At 30.7% G+C, this 14473-nt stretch overlaps 1 protein-coding gene across 1 annotated transcript; it reads right to left on the bottom strand.

Moving 5' to 3' along the window:
• Positions 1 to 244: 244 nt before the first annotated feature.
• On the bottom strand, positions 245 to 14113 carry LOC130050300 (uncharacterized). The gene is made up of 7 exons (XM_056149981.1): positions 13793 to 14113; positions 12859 to 13272; positions 12526 to 12729; positions 12052 to 12093; positions 10279 to 10617; positions 7719 to 8042; positions 245 to 2612 (listed from the first exon to the last, which is right to left on the bottom strand). The coding sequence occupies exons 1-7, from the start codon at positions 13989 to 13991 to the stop codon at positions 2560 to 2562; spliced, it is 1575 nt and encodes a 524-aa protein (XP_056005956.1). The 5' UTR covers positions 13992 to 14113; the 3' UTR covers positions 245 to 2559.
• Between the last annotated feature and the right edge of the window lie 360 nt (positions 14114 to 14473).

The raw sequence follows: 14473 nt of genomic DNA, 5'->3' as shown, positions 1-14473 counted from the left end.
TATAGACATGTGTATACAGATTATATTGGATAGATGACCTATACATTTATAGACATGTGTATACAGATTATATTGGATGGATGACCTATACATTTATAGACATGTGTATACAGATTATATTGGACAGGTGACCTATACATTTATAGACATGTGTATACAGATTATATTGGACAGGTGACCTATACATTTATAGACATGTGTATACAGATTATATTGGATGGATGACCTATAAGATAAGATGAGATAAGATAAGATATTCTTTATTTCCTCCAAGGTAATGGAGAGTTATAAGTAATTGACAACTAGAACATTATATAATTAGATATGAACAGGAACAAACAAACATAATTATATATGTACAAAGTTACATTTTACGACAATCAAAGGTAAAGAGATTTTTCAATTTGAAAACGTAATTTGAAACAATTTGAATTACTTTTTTCCATTTATCACGAGACAAATTTCCAAAGCTAGTACCATTAATACATCCCAGAAGAGAAAGATATTGTGTTTCAATACTTTGGCTCTCAAAATTAACATATTCTTCAAGGTCTAACAGATCCAATATATTCTCTAGTAAATGTTCTCTTTCTGATAAAACATTGAAGCAACTAAGCATTACATGCATGTTATAATTTAAAACATTTTTACCACACAAAGTACATTTTTTTGAAACTATTTTCATAGAGGCAAGTTGCAAGAGACAATTAATAGACCGTCGTTGACCAGGATTTTCATTAAGGATACACCAGATATGACTTGGTCTTAATTTACAATGAATTTTCATAAACAACGACATATGTTGACATTGTGATATTGCATTATGCCATTTTCTATCTTCTACTAGAAATACATTTTTAAAAACTAATTTTGAAAACGATTGTTTATCAAAAACAATATCAGCATGGTCAGAAAAGACATTAGACATTTCGTATTTTGTCAGAGTATCAGTAATAAATTTTGTCACGAGAAACTTTTCAGCAACACAAACAATGGATATAAATCTATATACTTTATTGTGAGTAGAGTTTTGATCTGCTCTATGCAGTCTACCGAATAATAATAAACGACATTTATCAATATATCCTTCCATAGTCCATAAACCTAGATTTGCAATACACGAAAGAGATGGAGAATATTTTGAAAAACCTTGTATTATTCTAGAAAAATGTCTTTGGATATATTCAATTTTGTTCAGATCTTCTTTAGATAATGCTGTCCATAGCTCACAAGAATAGAATGCCGACGGTAACACAATCCTTTTCCAAATTTTAGCTGAAACTATAGGATGAATCTGAAAACTGTTCACACCAATTGTATACAAGGAATGTATTTTAGTTCTTGCAGCCTTGCACGCTCGATCTGTCAATTTGTCACATTTCATGTTTGCTTGAAGCAAACAACCTGCATATATGACACTATCACAATATGGTATATGATCATTAAATAATTTCATTTCATGATTTACAAATGAAAGAGGAAACTTATTAAAAACTATAAAAACACTTTTACATGGGTTGTAATGAAGTCTCCATTTGTATACATAACGCTCAACAATAACCAACAGACTTTGAAGAGAGCGAGGCGAATTACTCAGCAAAACAGTATCATCTGCTAACAGTATACTTGGTATATGTATATCACCCAACAATAACCCATAGTTGAGTTTACAAATTTCATTTAAGAGATCGTCTACATATACAAGGAACATAAAAGCACTAAGAACTCTTCCTTGACCAACACCTTGTGAAACATTGTATAATGACGAATTCATCCCAGCAAAGGATACAAAACATTTATTGCCATTGTACCAGTATTTCAGGATTTTCCATATTCTACGATCAATTCCAAGAGTATGCAGTTTAAATAAATGGACATTATGCCATATTCTATCAAAAGCCTTTTCGTTATCTAAAAAAGCACAGAAGACTGGCGAACCCCTTCATACATAATAGCCAATGGTTTCTTTCAAGACATAACAGGCTGGTATAGCACCATGCTCATTTCTGAAACCGAATTGTAACGGATGTGGAAATAAGATGCGCTTTTCAGTTAATTCATTTTCAATGCGACATAGAATAACCTTTTCAAATAGTTTGCTTATTGCAGAAGTCAATGTAATACCTCTGTAGTTTGTAGGGTTACATTTATCTTTATTTTTGCCTTTGTAGATAGAGATTACTTTACCAACCTTAAACATTTCAGGAACATATGTACATTGCAATATGTGGTTGAAAAGAATACATAAATGATCTACGAGTTTGTTTCCGCCGTATATGATGTGTTCATTTGTAAGAAAGTCTGGACCCGCTTCTTGTCCCTTTGATATTGCTGTAATATGTTGCCGTATTTCCTCAGTCGATAATGGATCCTGTACAAGAGTAAATTGGGAGAAGCTTCTGGACTCACTATCTAGATGATTTACTTATTCATCAATATGTTCTTTGAATGAATCATCAAATTTGTTTGGAGTGTGTTTCTCCGCGGCAAGATCAGAATAATATTTTCTCCAGAGGTTGCACATGTCTATAACATTATCGGCTGTATTATCCATGTACTTTAGATGTTTAGGGAGTGTAGAGGACGCTCGTTTTGAATTTCTCCACGCTGTTCTGTAAAAGGTAAATAAATAGTCCCTGTGTATAATATATGTATAATACTTGTGTGTCTGATGTCTGATGTATAGTGCTTGTGTATAACATATGTATAATACTTGTATATCTATGTCTGATGTATAGTGTTTGTGTATAATATATGTATAATACTTGTGCGTCTGATGTATAGTGTTTGTGTATAATATATGTATAATACTTGTATATCTATGTCCGATGTATAGTGTTTGTGTATAACATATGTATAATACTTGTATGTCTATGTCTGATGTATAGTGCTTGTGTATAATATATGTATAATACTTCTGTTTCTGATGTATAGTGTTTGTGTATAATATATGTATAATACTTGTGTGTCTGATGTATAGTGTTTGTGTATAATATATGTATAATACTTGTATATCTATGTCTGATGTATAGTGTTTGTGTATGATATATGTATAATACTTGTGTGTCTGATGTATAGTGCTTGTGTATAATATATGTATAATACTTGTATATCTATGTCTGATGTATAGTGTTTGTGTATAATATATGTATAATACTTGTATATCTATGTCTGATGTATAGTGCTTGTGTATAATATATGTATAATACTTGTATATCTATGTCTGATGTATAGTGCTTGTGTATAATATATGTATAATACTTGTATATCTATGTCTGATGTATAGTGCTTGTGTATAATATATGTATAATACTTGTATATCTATGTCTGATGTATAGTGTTTGTGTATAATATATGTATAATACTTGTATATCTATGTCTGATGTATAGTGCTTGTGTATAATATATGTATAATACTTGTATATCTATGTCTGATGTATAGTGTTTGTGTATAATATATGTATACTACTTGTATGTCTATGTCTGATGTATAGTGTTTGTGTATAATATATGTATAATAATTGTATATCTATGTCTGAAGTATAGTGTTTGTGAATAATATATGTATAATACTTGTATGTCTATGTCTGATGTATAGTGTTTGTGTATGATATATGTATAATACTTGTGCGTCTGATGTATAGTGCTTGTGTATAATATATGTATAATACTTGTATATCTATGTCTGATGTATAGTGTTTGTGTATAATATATATATAATACTTGTATATCTATGTCTGATGTTTAGTGCTTGTGTATAATATATGTATAATACTTGTATATCTATGTCTGATGTATAGTGCTTGTGTATAATATATGTATAATACTTGTATATCTATGTCTGATGTATAGTGCTTGTGTATAATATATGTATAATACTTGTATATCTATGTCTGATGTATAGTGTTTGTGTATAATATATGTATACTACTTGTATGTCTATGTCTGATGTATAGTGTTTGTGTATAATATATGTATAATAATTGTATATCTATGTCTGATGTATAGTGTTTGTGAATAATATATGTATAATACTTGTATGTCTATGTCTGATGTATAGTGTTTGTGTATGATATATGTATAATACTTGTGTGTCTGATGTATAGTGCTTGTGTATAATATATGTATAATACTTGTATATCTATGTCTGATGTATAGTGTTTGTGTATAATATATATATAATACTTGTATATCTATGTCTGATGTATAGTGCTTGTGTATAATATATGTATAATACTTGTATATCTATGTCTGATGTATAGTGCTTGTGTATAATATATGTATAATACTTGTATATCTATGTCTGATGTATAGTGTTTGTGTATAATATATGTAAAATACTGGTATATCTATGTCTGATTTATAGTGTTTGTGTATAATATATGTATAATACTTATATGTCTATGTCTGATGTATAGTGCTTGTGTATAATATATGTATAATACTTGTATATCTATGTCTGATGTATAGTGCTTGTGTATAATATATGTATAATACTTGTATGTCTATGTCTGATGTATAGTGCTTGTGTATAATATATGTATAATACTTGTGTGTCTGATGTATAGAGCTTGTGTATAATATATGTATAATACTTGTATATCTATGTCTGATGTATAGAGCTTGTGTATAATATATGTATAATACTTGTATATCTATGTCTGGTGTATAGTGTTTGTGTATAATATATGTATAATACTTGTTTGTCTGATGTATAGTGCTTCTGTATAATATATGTATAATACTTGTATATCTATGTCTGATGTATAGTGCTTGTGTATAATATATGCATAATACTTGTGTGTCTGATGTATAGTGCTTGTGTATAATATATGTATAATACTTTTGTGTCTGATGTATAGTGTTTGTGTATAATATATGTATAATACTTGTATATCTATGTCTCATGTATAGTGCTTGTGTATAATATATGTATAATACTTGTATATCTATGTTTGATGTATAGTGCTTGTGTATAATATATGTATAATACTTGTATATCTATGTCTGATGTATAGTGTTTGTGTATAATATATGTATAATACTTGTATATCTATGTTTGATGTATAGTGTTTGTGTATAATATATGTATAATACTTGTATATCTATGTCTGATGTATAGTGCTTGTGTATAATATATGTATAATACTTGTATATCTATGTCTCATGTATAGTGCTTCTGTATAATATATGTATAATACTTGTGTGTCTGATGTATAGTGTTTGTGTATAATATATGTATAATACTTGTATATCTATGTCTCATGTATAGTGCTTGTGTATAATATATGTATAATACTTGTATGTCTATGTCTGGTGTATAGTGCTAGTGTATAATATATGTATAATACTTGTATATCTATGTCTGATGTATAGTGCTTGTGTATAATATATGTATAATACTTGTATATCTATGTCTGATGTATAGTGTTTGTGTATAATATATGTATAATACTTGTATGTCTATGTCTGATGTATAGTGCTTCTGTATAATAAATGTATAATACTTGTGTGTCTGATGTATAGTGTTTGTGTATAATATATGTATAATACTTGTATATCTATGTCTGATGTATAGTGCTTGTGTATAATATATGTATAATACTTGTATATCTATGTCTGATGTATAGAGCTTGTGTATAATATATGTATAATTCTTGTGTGTCTATGTCTGATGTATAGTGTTTGTGTATAATATATGTATAATACTTGTATATCTATGTCTGATGTATAGTGTTTGTGTATAATATATGTATAATACTTGTATATCTATGTTTGATGTTTAGTGCTTGTGTATAATATATGTATAATACTTGTATATCTATGTTTGATGTATAGTGTTTGTGTATAATATATGTATAATACTTGTATATCTATGTCTGATGTATAGTGTTTGTGTATAATATATGTATAATACTTGTATATCTATGTTTGATGTATAGTGTTTGTGTATAATATATGTATAATACTTGTATATCTATGTCTGATGTATAGTGCTTGTGTATAATATATGTATAATACTTGTATATCTATATCTCATGTATAGTGCTTCTGTAAAATATATGTATAATACTTGTGTGTCTGATGTATAGTGCTTGTGTATAATATATGTATAATACTTGTATATCTATGTCTGATGTATAGTGCTTGTGTTTAATATATGTATAATACTTGTATATCTATGTTTGATGTATAGTGCTTGTGTATAATATATGTATAATACTTGTATATCTATGTCTGATGTATAGTGTTTGTGCATAATATATGTATAATACTTGTATATCTATGTTTGATGTATAGTGTTTGTGTATAATATATGTATAATACTTGTATATCTACGTCTGATGTATAGTGCTTGTGTATAATATATGTATAATACTTGTATATCTATGTCTCATGTATAGTGCTTCTGTATAATATATGTATAATACTTGTGTGTCTGATGTATAGTGTTTGTGTATAATATATGTATAATACTTGTGTGTCTGATGTATAGTGTTTGTGTATAATATATGTATAATACTTGTATATCTATGTCTGATGTATAGAGCTTGTGTATAATATATGTATAATTCTTGTGTGTCTATGTCTCATGTATAGTGTTTGTGTATAATATATGTATAATACTTGTATATCTATGTCTGATGTATAGTGTTTGTGTATAATATATGTATAATACTTGTATATCTATGTTTGATGTATAGTGCTTGTGTATAATATATGTATAATACTTGTATATCTATGTTTGATGTATAGTGTTTGTGTATAATATATGTATAATACTTGTATATCTATGTCTGATGTATAGTGTTTGTGTATAATATATGTATAATACTTGTATATCTATGTTTGATGTATAGTGTTTGTGTATAATATATGTATAATACTTGTATATCTATGTCTGATGTATAGTGCTTGTGTATAATATATGTATAATACTTGTATATCTATATCTCATGTATAGTGCTTCTGTAAAATATATGTATAATACTTGTGTGTCTGATGTATAGTGTTTGTGTATAATTTATGTATAATACTTGTATATCTATGTCTGATGTATAGTGCTTGTGTATAATATATGTATAATACTTGTATATCTATATCTGATGTATAGAGCTTGTGTATAATATATGTATAATACTTGTGTGTCTATGTCTGATGTATAGTGTTTGTGTATAATATCTGTATAATAATTGTATATCTATGTCTGATGTATAGTGCTTGTGTATAATATATGTATAATACTTGTGTGTCTGATGTATAGTGCTTGTGTATAATATATGTATAATACTTGTATATCTATGTCTGATGTATAGTGATTGTGTATAATATATGTATACTACTTGTATATCTATGTCTGATGTATAGTGCTTGTGTATAATATATGTATAATACTTGTGTGTCTGATGTATAGTGCTTGTGTATAATATATGTATAATACTTGTATATCTATGTCTGATGTATAGTGCTTGTGTATAATATATGTATAATACTTGTATGTCTATGTCTGGTGTATTATGTTTGTGTATAATATATGCAAATCCCTATAATTCAGTGACACATAAAACACGCAAGTGTATCAAATTAGAGATGCAATACGTACAACTCTATGTGCTGAATTTTTTTCTTATGTAAATATGTTTATTGTATATCAGTTGTTTTAATAATAATTAAAAGATTAAAATTTTTTTTTTAAAAACTTCCATGCGAAACTATACCTGCGCTTCGAACAGTAATTGACTTAAATTTATTTGCAAATGGCCATTGCATAATTGAACATTTAAGATCGGTATTATTGAAACTTCCATCAGCTATCATAAGATTTGATGGTTTCCAAACGACATTCACAAGACAGTGTGGGTCGTTTCTTCCAGTGATAACTATTGATCCTTCAATGTTGGTAAAACTGCTCTCTGATTGTTTTTTGTAGTACGCTTTAATGTCTGCGTGAGACTCATCTATAGTAGCTGTACAGTTGAATTCAATCTGTGAACCCTCTTCGTAAATTGGACTCGTGTTTATACTGAATGCTGTCAGATTGCCTGAAAATTAATTTTTATAGTTCTGTAAAATTATTAGATTTCATGGATTTCCAGATTACTCCTATCTCAGGAATTCCAAACCACAACGAAATACACAAATATGATAATTCAATGTACCGAAACCATACCCACGAAATTACATCCCAACGAAAGGGTAAAATCTGGGAATCCACGTAAATTAGTCCCCGCAAAATCAAGTGATTTCACGCTAAATAATGGACTTGATTTTAACATATCGCTGTACTTATTGTGATATAGGATTTACAATAATAGTAATTAGTAAATGGACAAACTATAATAAAGCATATGTGCTTTAAAGTTTTACGATATATGCACTCCACAAAGACTAGAGTCAATTTAAAAAAAAATGATCAAACAAATAGTTTAACAAAATCAACTGAACTGAACTTTTAAAAATATATAATAAAGTAATTGTGTTTCTGCTGAAATGTGTAGTCAGAATGGTTATTTTTGTTCAATCCCAGAAAGCTTGTGACAAATGTAAAGTAACTGAGTAAGTTTTATGTATTATTTTACGTCATATCAAAAAACAATTCACCAATGTAGAGACGTCACCAGCCGTAACGAAAGTGTCACAATTTCTTACCTGTCTATGATGATTACGACCAACCCAGGGAGGTTTCTTGATGCAAAATGAGCGCCCTACCTGCACTAAGCGACCGCGGCCGGTAACTAAGAAAGTATTCTATCACATGAAACATTATGGTCACTAGTAATACTAGTTTAAAAAGAAATGCGGTACATTCCTTTATAAAATTATGGTACAAATCACTCGCCTTTAGAAGTTCATTTATCTATAACTAGTTTTGTTCAATTCAAATGAAAGCTCGCAATTATACTTAATATCTGGGAAGGAAACTTTAATTAGTTGCAATTTCTGACAGCGGTAGGTCAGTGGTAGAGCATTCTCTTCGTGGTCGGGAGCCCTGTTCGTGTCATGACCGCGCCAAGCCTTAGACGTAAACAAAAATATAGTGACTAGTTCTTTGCCAAACACTCGGAAGTGGAGGTGAGTGACACGGATCTTTGGGATATGGCCGTAAAAATGAAGGTCCCGTGTCGCGGAAGGCGTTGGCACGCTAAAGATCACTAATTGATACGGCCCTGAGCACTAAGCATAGGTCTAAATTTGTTGTATTTCGCCTACAACTGGTGACATAATACAGAAACAGAAACAAGCATACCCCCCGAAACAAACATTCCCCCGAAACATAAAACACATAGAACATTAAATGATTTGTTCTCGCATCTGGACGAAACGGTCAATAGTTTTGATTTTCTAAACGTGGACCAAATGGTCAACTGTTCTGATTTACTATGAATTTCGTACTTACTGTTTGATCTGAAACTGATATCATAAATGTTCAGTGACTGGATAAGGTTAACAATGTGTTACAATTGGTGTGATTTTAGAGGTGTTTTTTTTTTTAGATATCTTGATTTTGTGTTAAATGTATTGCCAAAACTGGAATATGTGAGTTGCAAATATTGTTAACAGGTACACTTATAGTACTCATAATTGAATACTAACTACATAATGCCTATTAGCAAACCATTTTATACCATATATCAAAGTCTCTTATATCGATGTTTCATGAATGATAACTGTAGTTTTATTTGTTAGTTGGTTGGTTGTATATTGTTTATCGTCTCACTGAAGACTTTTGCACTCCTATAGAGACGTCACATTGCCTGTGAGGGACTGTACGATTCTGTAACCTCGGTGAGTACGGCCTTTGAGCAGGGAGGGGTCTTTATCGGGCCACTCCTACTGTGACACGGGACCTCTTCATTCGCGGTCTCATTTGAAGGACCTTCCATTAAGTCGCCACTTACGACATACAAGGGGTTCTGAGGACCTATTCTAACCCGGATCCCCACGAGAGTGGTTTTATATGAATATTGCTGTCTTGTGATAAATGCTGAAAATGACTGTCACTGACACACATGTAACTACATGTGTGTTCTAGTATATCGTCTAAACTTTGTACATTTACAGTGATTGAGAACGAATTGTTATCTATATTTAGAAATGTAATGCAACCTTGACCGATTCTTGTGCCTTACAGAGTATAAGTTATATAATAGACATGCTTCCAGTATTCAATAATTAATTCAATTATTTACTGCCATCGTTGTACATGTAAATGCTGGTTAATTACTGTTAATTGACCTGATCAATCTGATGACTCAAAATGATAAAGAAACAACTTACTAATAACATTTAGTCTAAATGTTTCAACAGAAAGGGCAACTGATGAATCTGTTCCCATGCCGGTGATACTATATCGTCCTTTACCACTGCAATTTACTGAATGGAACGTCATTGATAAAATCATAGGCGATGAAGCAAAGTTGGTGGATATGTCCATGTCAGGACGGGACTGAGATTGCACCGTGCCGTCTGGAAGAATTCCCGCTATTTTTTCCTCACTTCCTTGACTTGACTCTGGGAGGAATGTGATGTTTAGGCTGACGAATGTGTTATCTAGGACAACACATTTTACGATGGCTGATGTCCCCTCCGAGTGGGTGGAATCATTACACGACACATCTATAATACCCGTAATGTTATAAATGTCTTGTATATCAAACGTTTTGCACTGATATTGTTGAAAACATAATGCATGATACACATAGGATATATAGCAAAAAAGCGTTATATTCACATACATCTTTCATCAAAGTAATGTAGAAATACACAAATTCTGAAAATCAGATTTAACGTCAAATTAGGCCCTATTCATACCCAGCAGACACAGGACTCAAAAGGACGTTGGTCAATATTTGGTTGCGATGATATATGACCATATTTGAAAGCCGAATTCATAATGCTTTCTTGTGATTATACATACATACATACATATATATATATATATATATATATATATATATGTATGTATATAAGATAAGATAAGATAAGATATTCTTTATTTCCTCCAAGGTAATGGAAAGTTATAAGTAATTGACAACTAGAACATTATATAATTAGATATGAACAGGAACAAACAAACATAATTATATATGTACAAAGTTACATTTTACGACAATCAAAGATAAAGAGATTTTTCAATTTGAAAACGTAATTTGAAACAATTTGAATTACTTTTTTCCATTTATCACGAGACAAATTTCCAAAGCTTGTACCATTAATACATCCCAGAAGAGAAAGATATTGTGTTTCAATACTTTGGCTCTCAAAGTTAAGATATTCTTCAAGGTCTAACAGATCCAATATATTCTCTAGTAAATGTTCTCTTTCTGATAAAACATTGAAGCAACTAAGCATTACATGCATGTTATAATTTAAATCATTTTTACCACACAAAGTACATTCTTTTGAAACTATTTTCATAGAAGCAAGTTGCAAGAGACAATTAATAGACCGTCGTTGACCAGGATTTTCATTAAGGATACACCAGATATGACTTGGTCTTAATTTACAATGAATTTTCATAAACAACGACATATGTTGACATTGTGATATTGCATTATGCCATTTTCTATCTTCTACTAGAAATACATTTTTAAAAACTAATTTCGTATTTTGTCAGAGTATCAATAATAATTTTTGTCACAAGAAACTTTTCAGCAACACAAACATTGGAGATAAATCTATATACTTTATTGTGAGTAGAGTTTTGATCTGCTCTATGCAGTCTACCGAATAATAATAAACGACATTTATCAATATAACCTTCCATAGTCCATAAACCTAGATTTGCAATGCACGAAAGAAATGGAGAATATTTTGAAAAACCTTGTATTATTCTAGAAAAATGTCTTTGGATATATTCAATTTTGTTCAGATCTTCTTTAGATAATGCTGTCCATAGCTCACAAGAACAAGAACAATTAGTTCTTGCAACATTTCACAGAAATAGTTCTACAATTTGATGGGGATCTACAACATCATGGATAATATGAAATAAAACATTGAAGCCATTTCTATTTGATATAAATGTATGTAAAACAAATTCCCACTCACAGCGTGTTCCTGGGGGTAGGGTTGTCATTATTGTTGTAGGCCCTGAATGGTTACAATAAAGTCTTATGCATACAAGTTTACTGTTAAACATCTACTATTTAACATAATTATTTGAAATAATGATGCGTTTTCCTTGATATCTACAGTAAATTGGAATATATCAATATCATTATGTGTTTAGAATATTATTGTCAATGATTTTGAATTTACGTCCCACTTCAAATGATATGATTGCCTTTAAATTTTATGACTGCTATTCCACCTTAAAGTTATATTTTATGATTACCAACAAATAGATAAGAACGTTATCAACACAAAGTAAGATTTCTTTTCATATTGTAGATCATGTGCTAACTTAATATTAAACATTTAAAAGAAATTACACATGAAATAAACTATAAAATTGAATCGAAGTCAAATTAAATGTGCTATCATTACTAATAGTGTTAATTAGGAGTAAAAAAACATTTTTACCAGGTGTTGTTACTTCCTCGCAAGTAAAACTTCCGTCACAAGGTACACAATATTTCTTTGTAAAGTCCATGCATTGGCCAGTAGGACATTGATTTCCCACGGCATACATTTTCCCTTCGATTTCCGAACAATCGACAAAACTATTGCAGTCATTGTTCGGATGTTTTCTGATAGATTGGTGCTCATATCCGTCACAAAAGTTACCTAAAATAAATTCTTCGTTACAATTCAAACAACAGAAAGAAAGACCAACAAGCCTTATACAAACTAATCTGTCATCAATGAGATTGAAATTCTTCCTAGATTGTTATGAAATTATAGAAAATGTCTTACCAGGAATCACTGTTATGCGTGACTCCACAGAAGAGTGCACTGTCTCGTCGTCCTTCAGCACACATTTCACAGTCCCGTTATTGAACTCCATCGTCAAGTCCAGCAAAAATGTTATCGTTTCCGGGTTGTTACACGACACATTCGTTTTCCAATCAGACACAAGAAGGAACTGGGCAGTCGTTCCTGTGATGTTGATGTTAGTTATATTGTTCGTAGGATCCAGCATTTTTTCGGTCTCTGCTATTCTGTTTGAGTATCTAAAACCAGTCACAGCGTTCAGTTTGAATATTTGAACTTCCAAGTAGTTATTTCTCTCTTCCATTCCGGTGTGCTCCGTGGAAAATATATGATTGAGGCCTGCTCTAGCAAAAGGTTCGAAGATGTCGGGATGTAATTTCAATTCTGGTTTAGCTCCTTGCAATATGACAATAACATTCAGTAAGGATATGACGAAGTAATTCAGAAGTGATAATAGTTGATGGATAGAATTTAATAACACAGTGTTTAAGTACATGTAAACATGTATAATTAAGTACATCACAATGATTTTAAAATACTATTTACAGAACAAGATTACTAGGGAAATTATATGGATCAAACTAAATACTGTAAATGTATTACATTTGGCTGTGTATTCTATTTAGCGCCTTTGGCGGAACGTAGCTTCCGCTAAATCAAGTACATCGCTAAATGCCATCCGTAAATCTAGATGTTTAAAGTAATTCAGGAATGCGCTAAATCAAATCTACGCTAACTTGTTGAAAAAACAATTTCCGCCAAATATAATACGTTCACAGTACGTTGAAGTGCCTGACTACGCATAGATACAGCGAAACTGAATTGACAATTTCGCGTTTGAAATATATCAAAAATTCACAAATTGCTGAATACAAATACATAATGTAGGCAAATAAGTAAACGTTAAATTCATTACCTTCCACAATAAACGTCATATTGGGAGCGGTTATTATAGAATTGTTCTTTGTCGACATTTTGCAACCAAACATTCCTTGATCTTCGCACTCCACACTGGATATTCTCAAGATCAGTCGTTCATCCCCACTAAACGATTGTGTTGTTACAGAGTATCTCGCATTAGTTATAAGCATTGAGGCCGTTCCTGAACTATTCATAACAGCAATTTCGGCACCATCTTTAGATAAAATGATTTCCTGAAATATTGATGACGCACTCCGGGCTATGCATTCTATTTCTTGGAAACTTTTTGTCAGGTTTGATTTGATATATTCAAAAAATGCAACACCTGAAATAAAGTAATGTATATTGTTATTTTATACACGCACTCATGTACATATCGTTATTTTATTTTTGAAATGTATATATTATTTTCATCTTTTTGAAACAGGTGCTCTCCCGTGGGGATCCGGGTTAGAATAAATCCTCAGTACCCCTTGCTTGTCGTAAGAGGCGACTAAATGGGATGGTCCTTCGCCTGAGACCATAAAAACCGAGGTCCCGTTTCACAGTACGTGTGGAACGATAAAGATCCCTCCCTGCTCAAAGGCCATAAGCGCCGAGCATAGGCCTAAATTTTGCAGCCCTTCACCGGCATTAGTGACGTCTCCATATGAGTGAAATATTCTTGAGAGGAACG

The sequence above is a fragment of the Ostrea edulis genome, chromosome 9, assembly GCF_947568905.1.
Source record: "Ostrea edulis chromosome 9, xbOstEdul1.1, whole genome shotgun sequence".
Taxonomy (NCBI): domain Eukaryota; kingdom Metazoa; phylum Mollusca; class Bivalvia; order Ostreida; family Ostreidae; genus Ostrea; species Ostrea edulis.
Note: the sequence above shows the minus strand (reverse complement) of the source record. Positions and strands in the feature narration are given on the sequence as shown.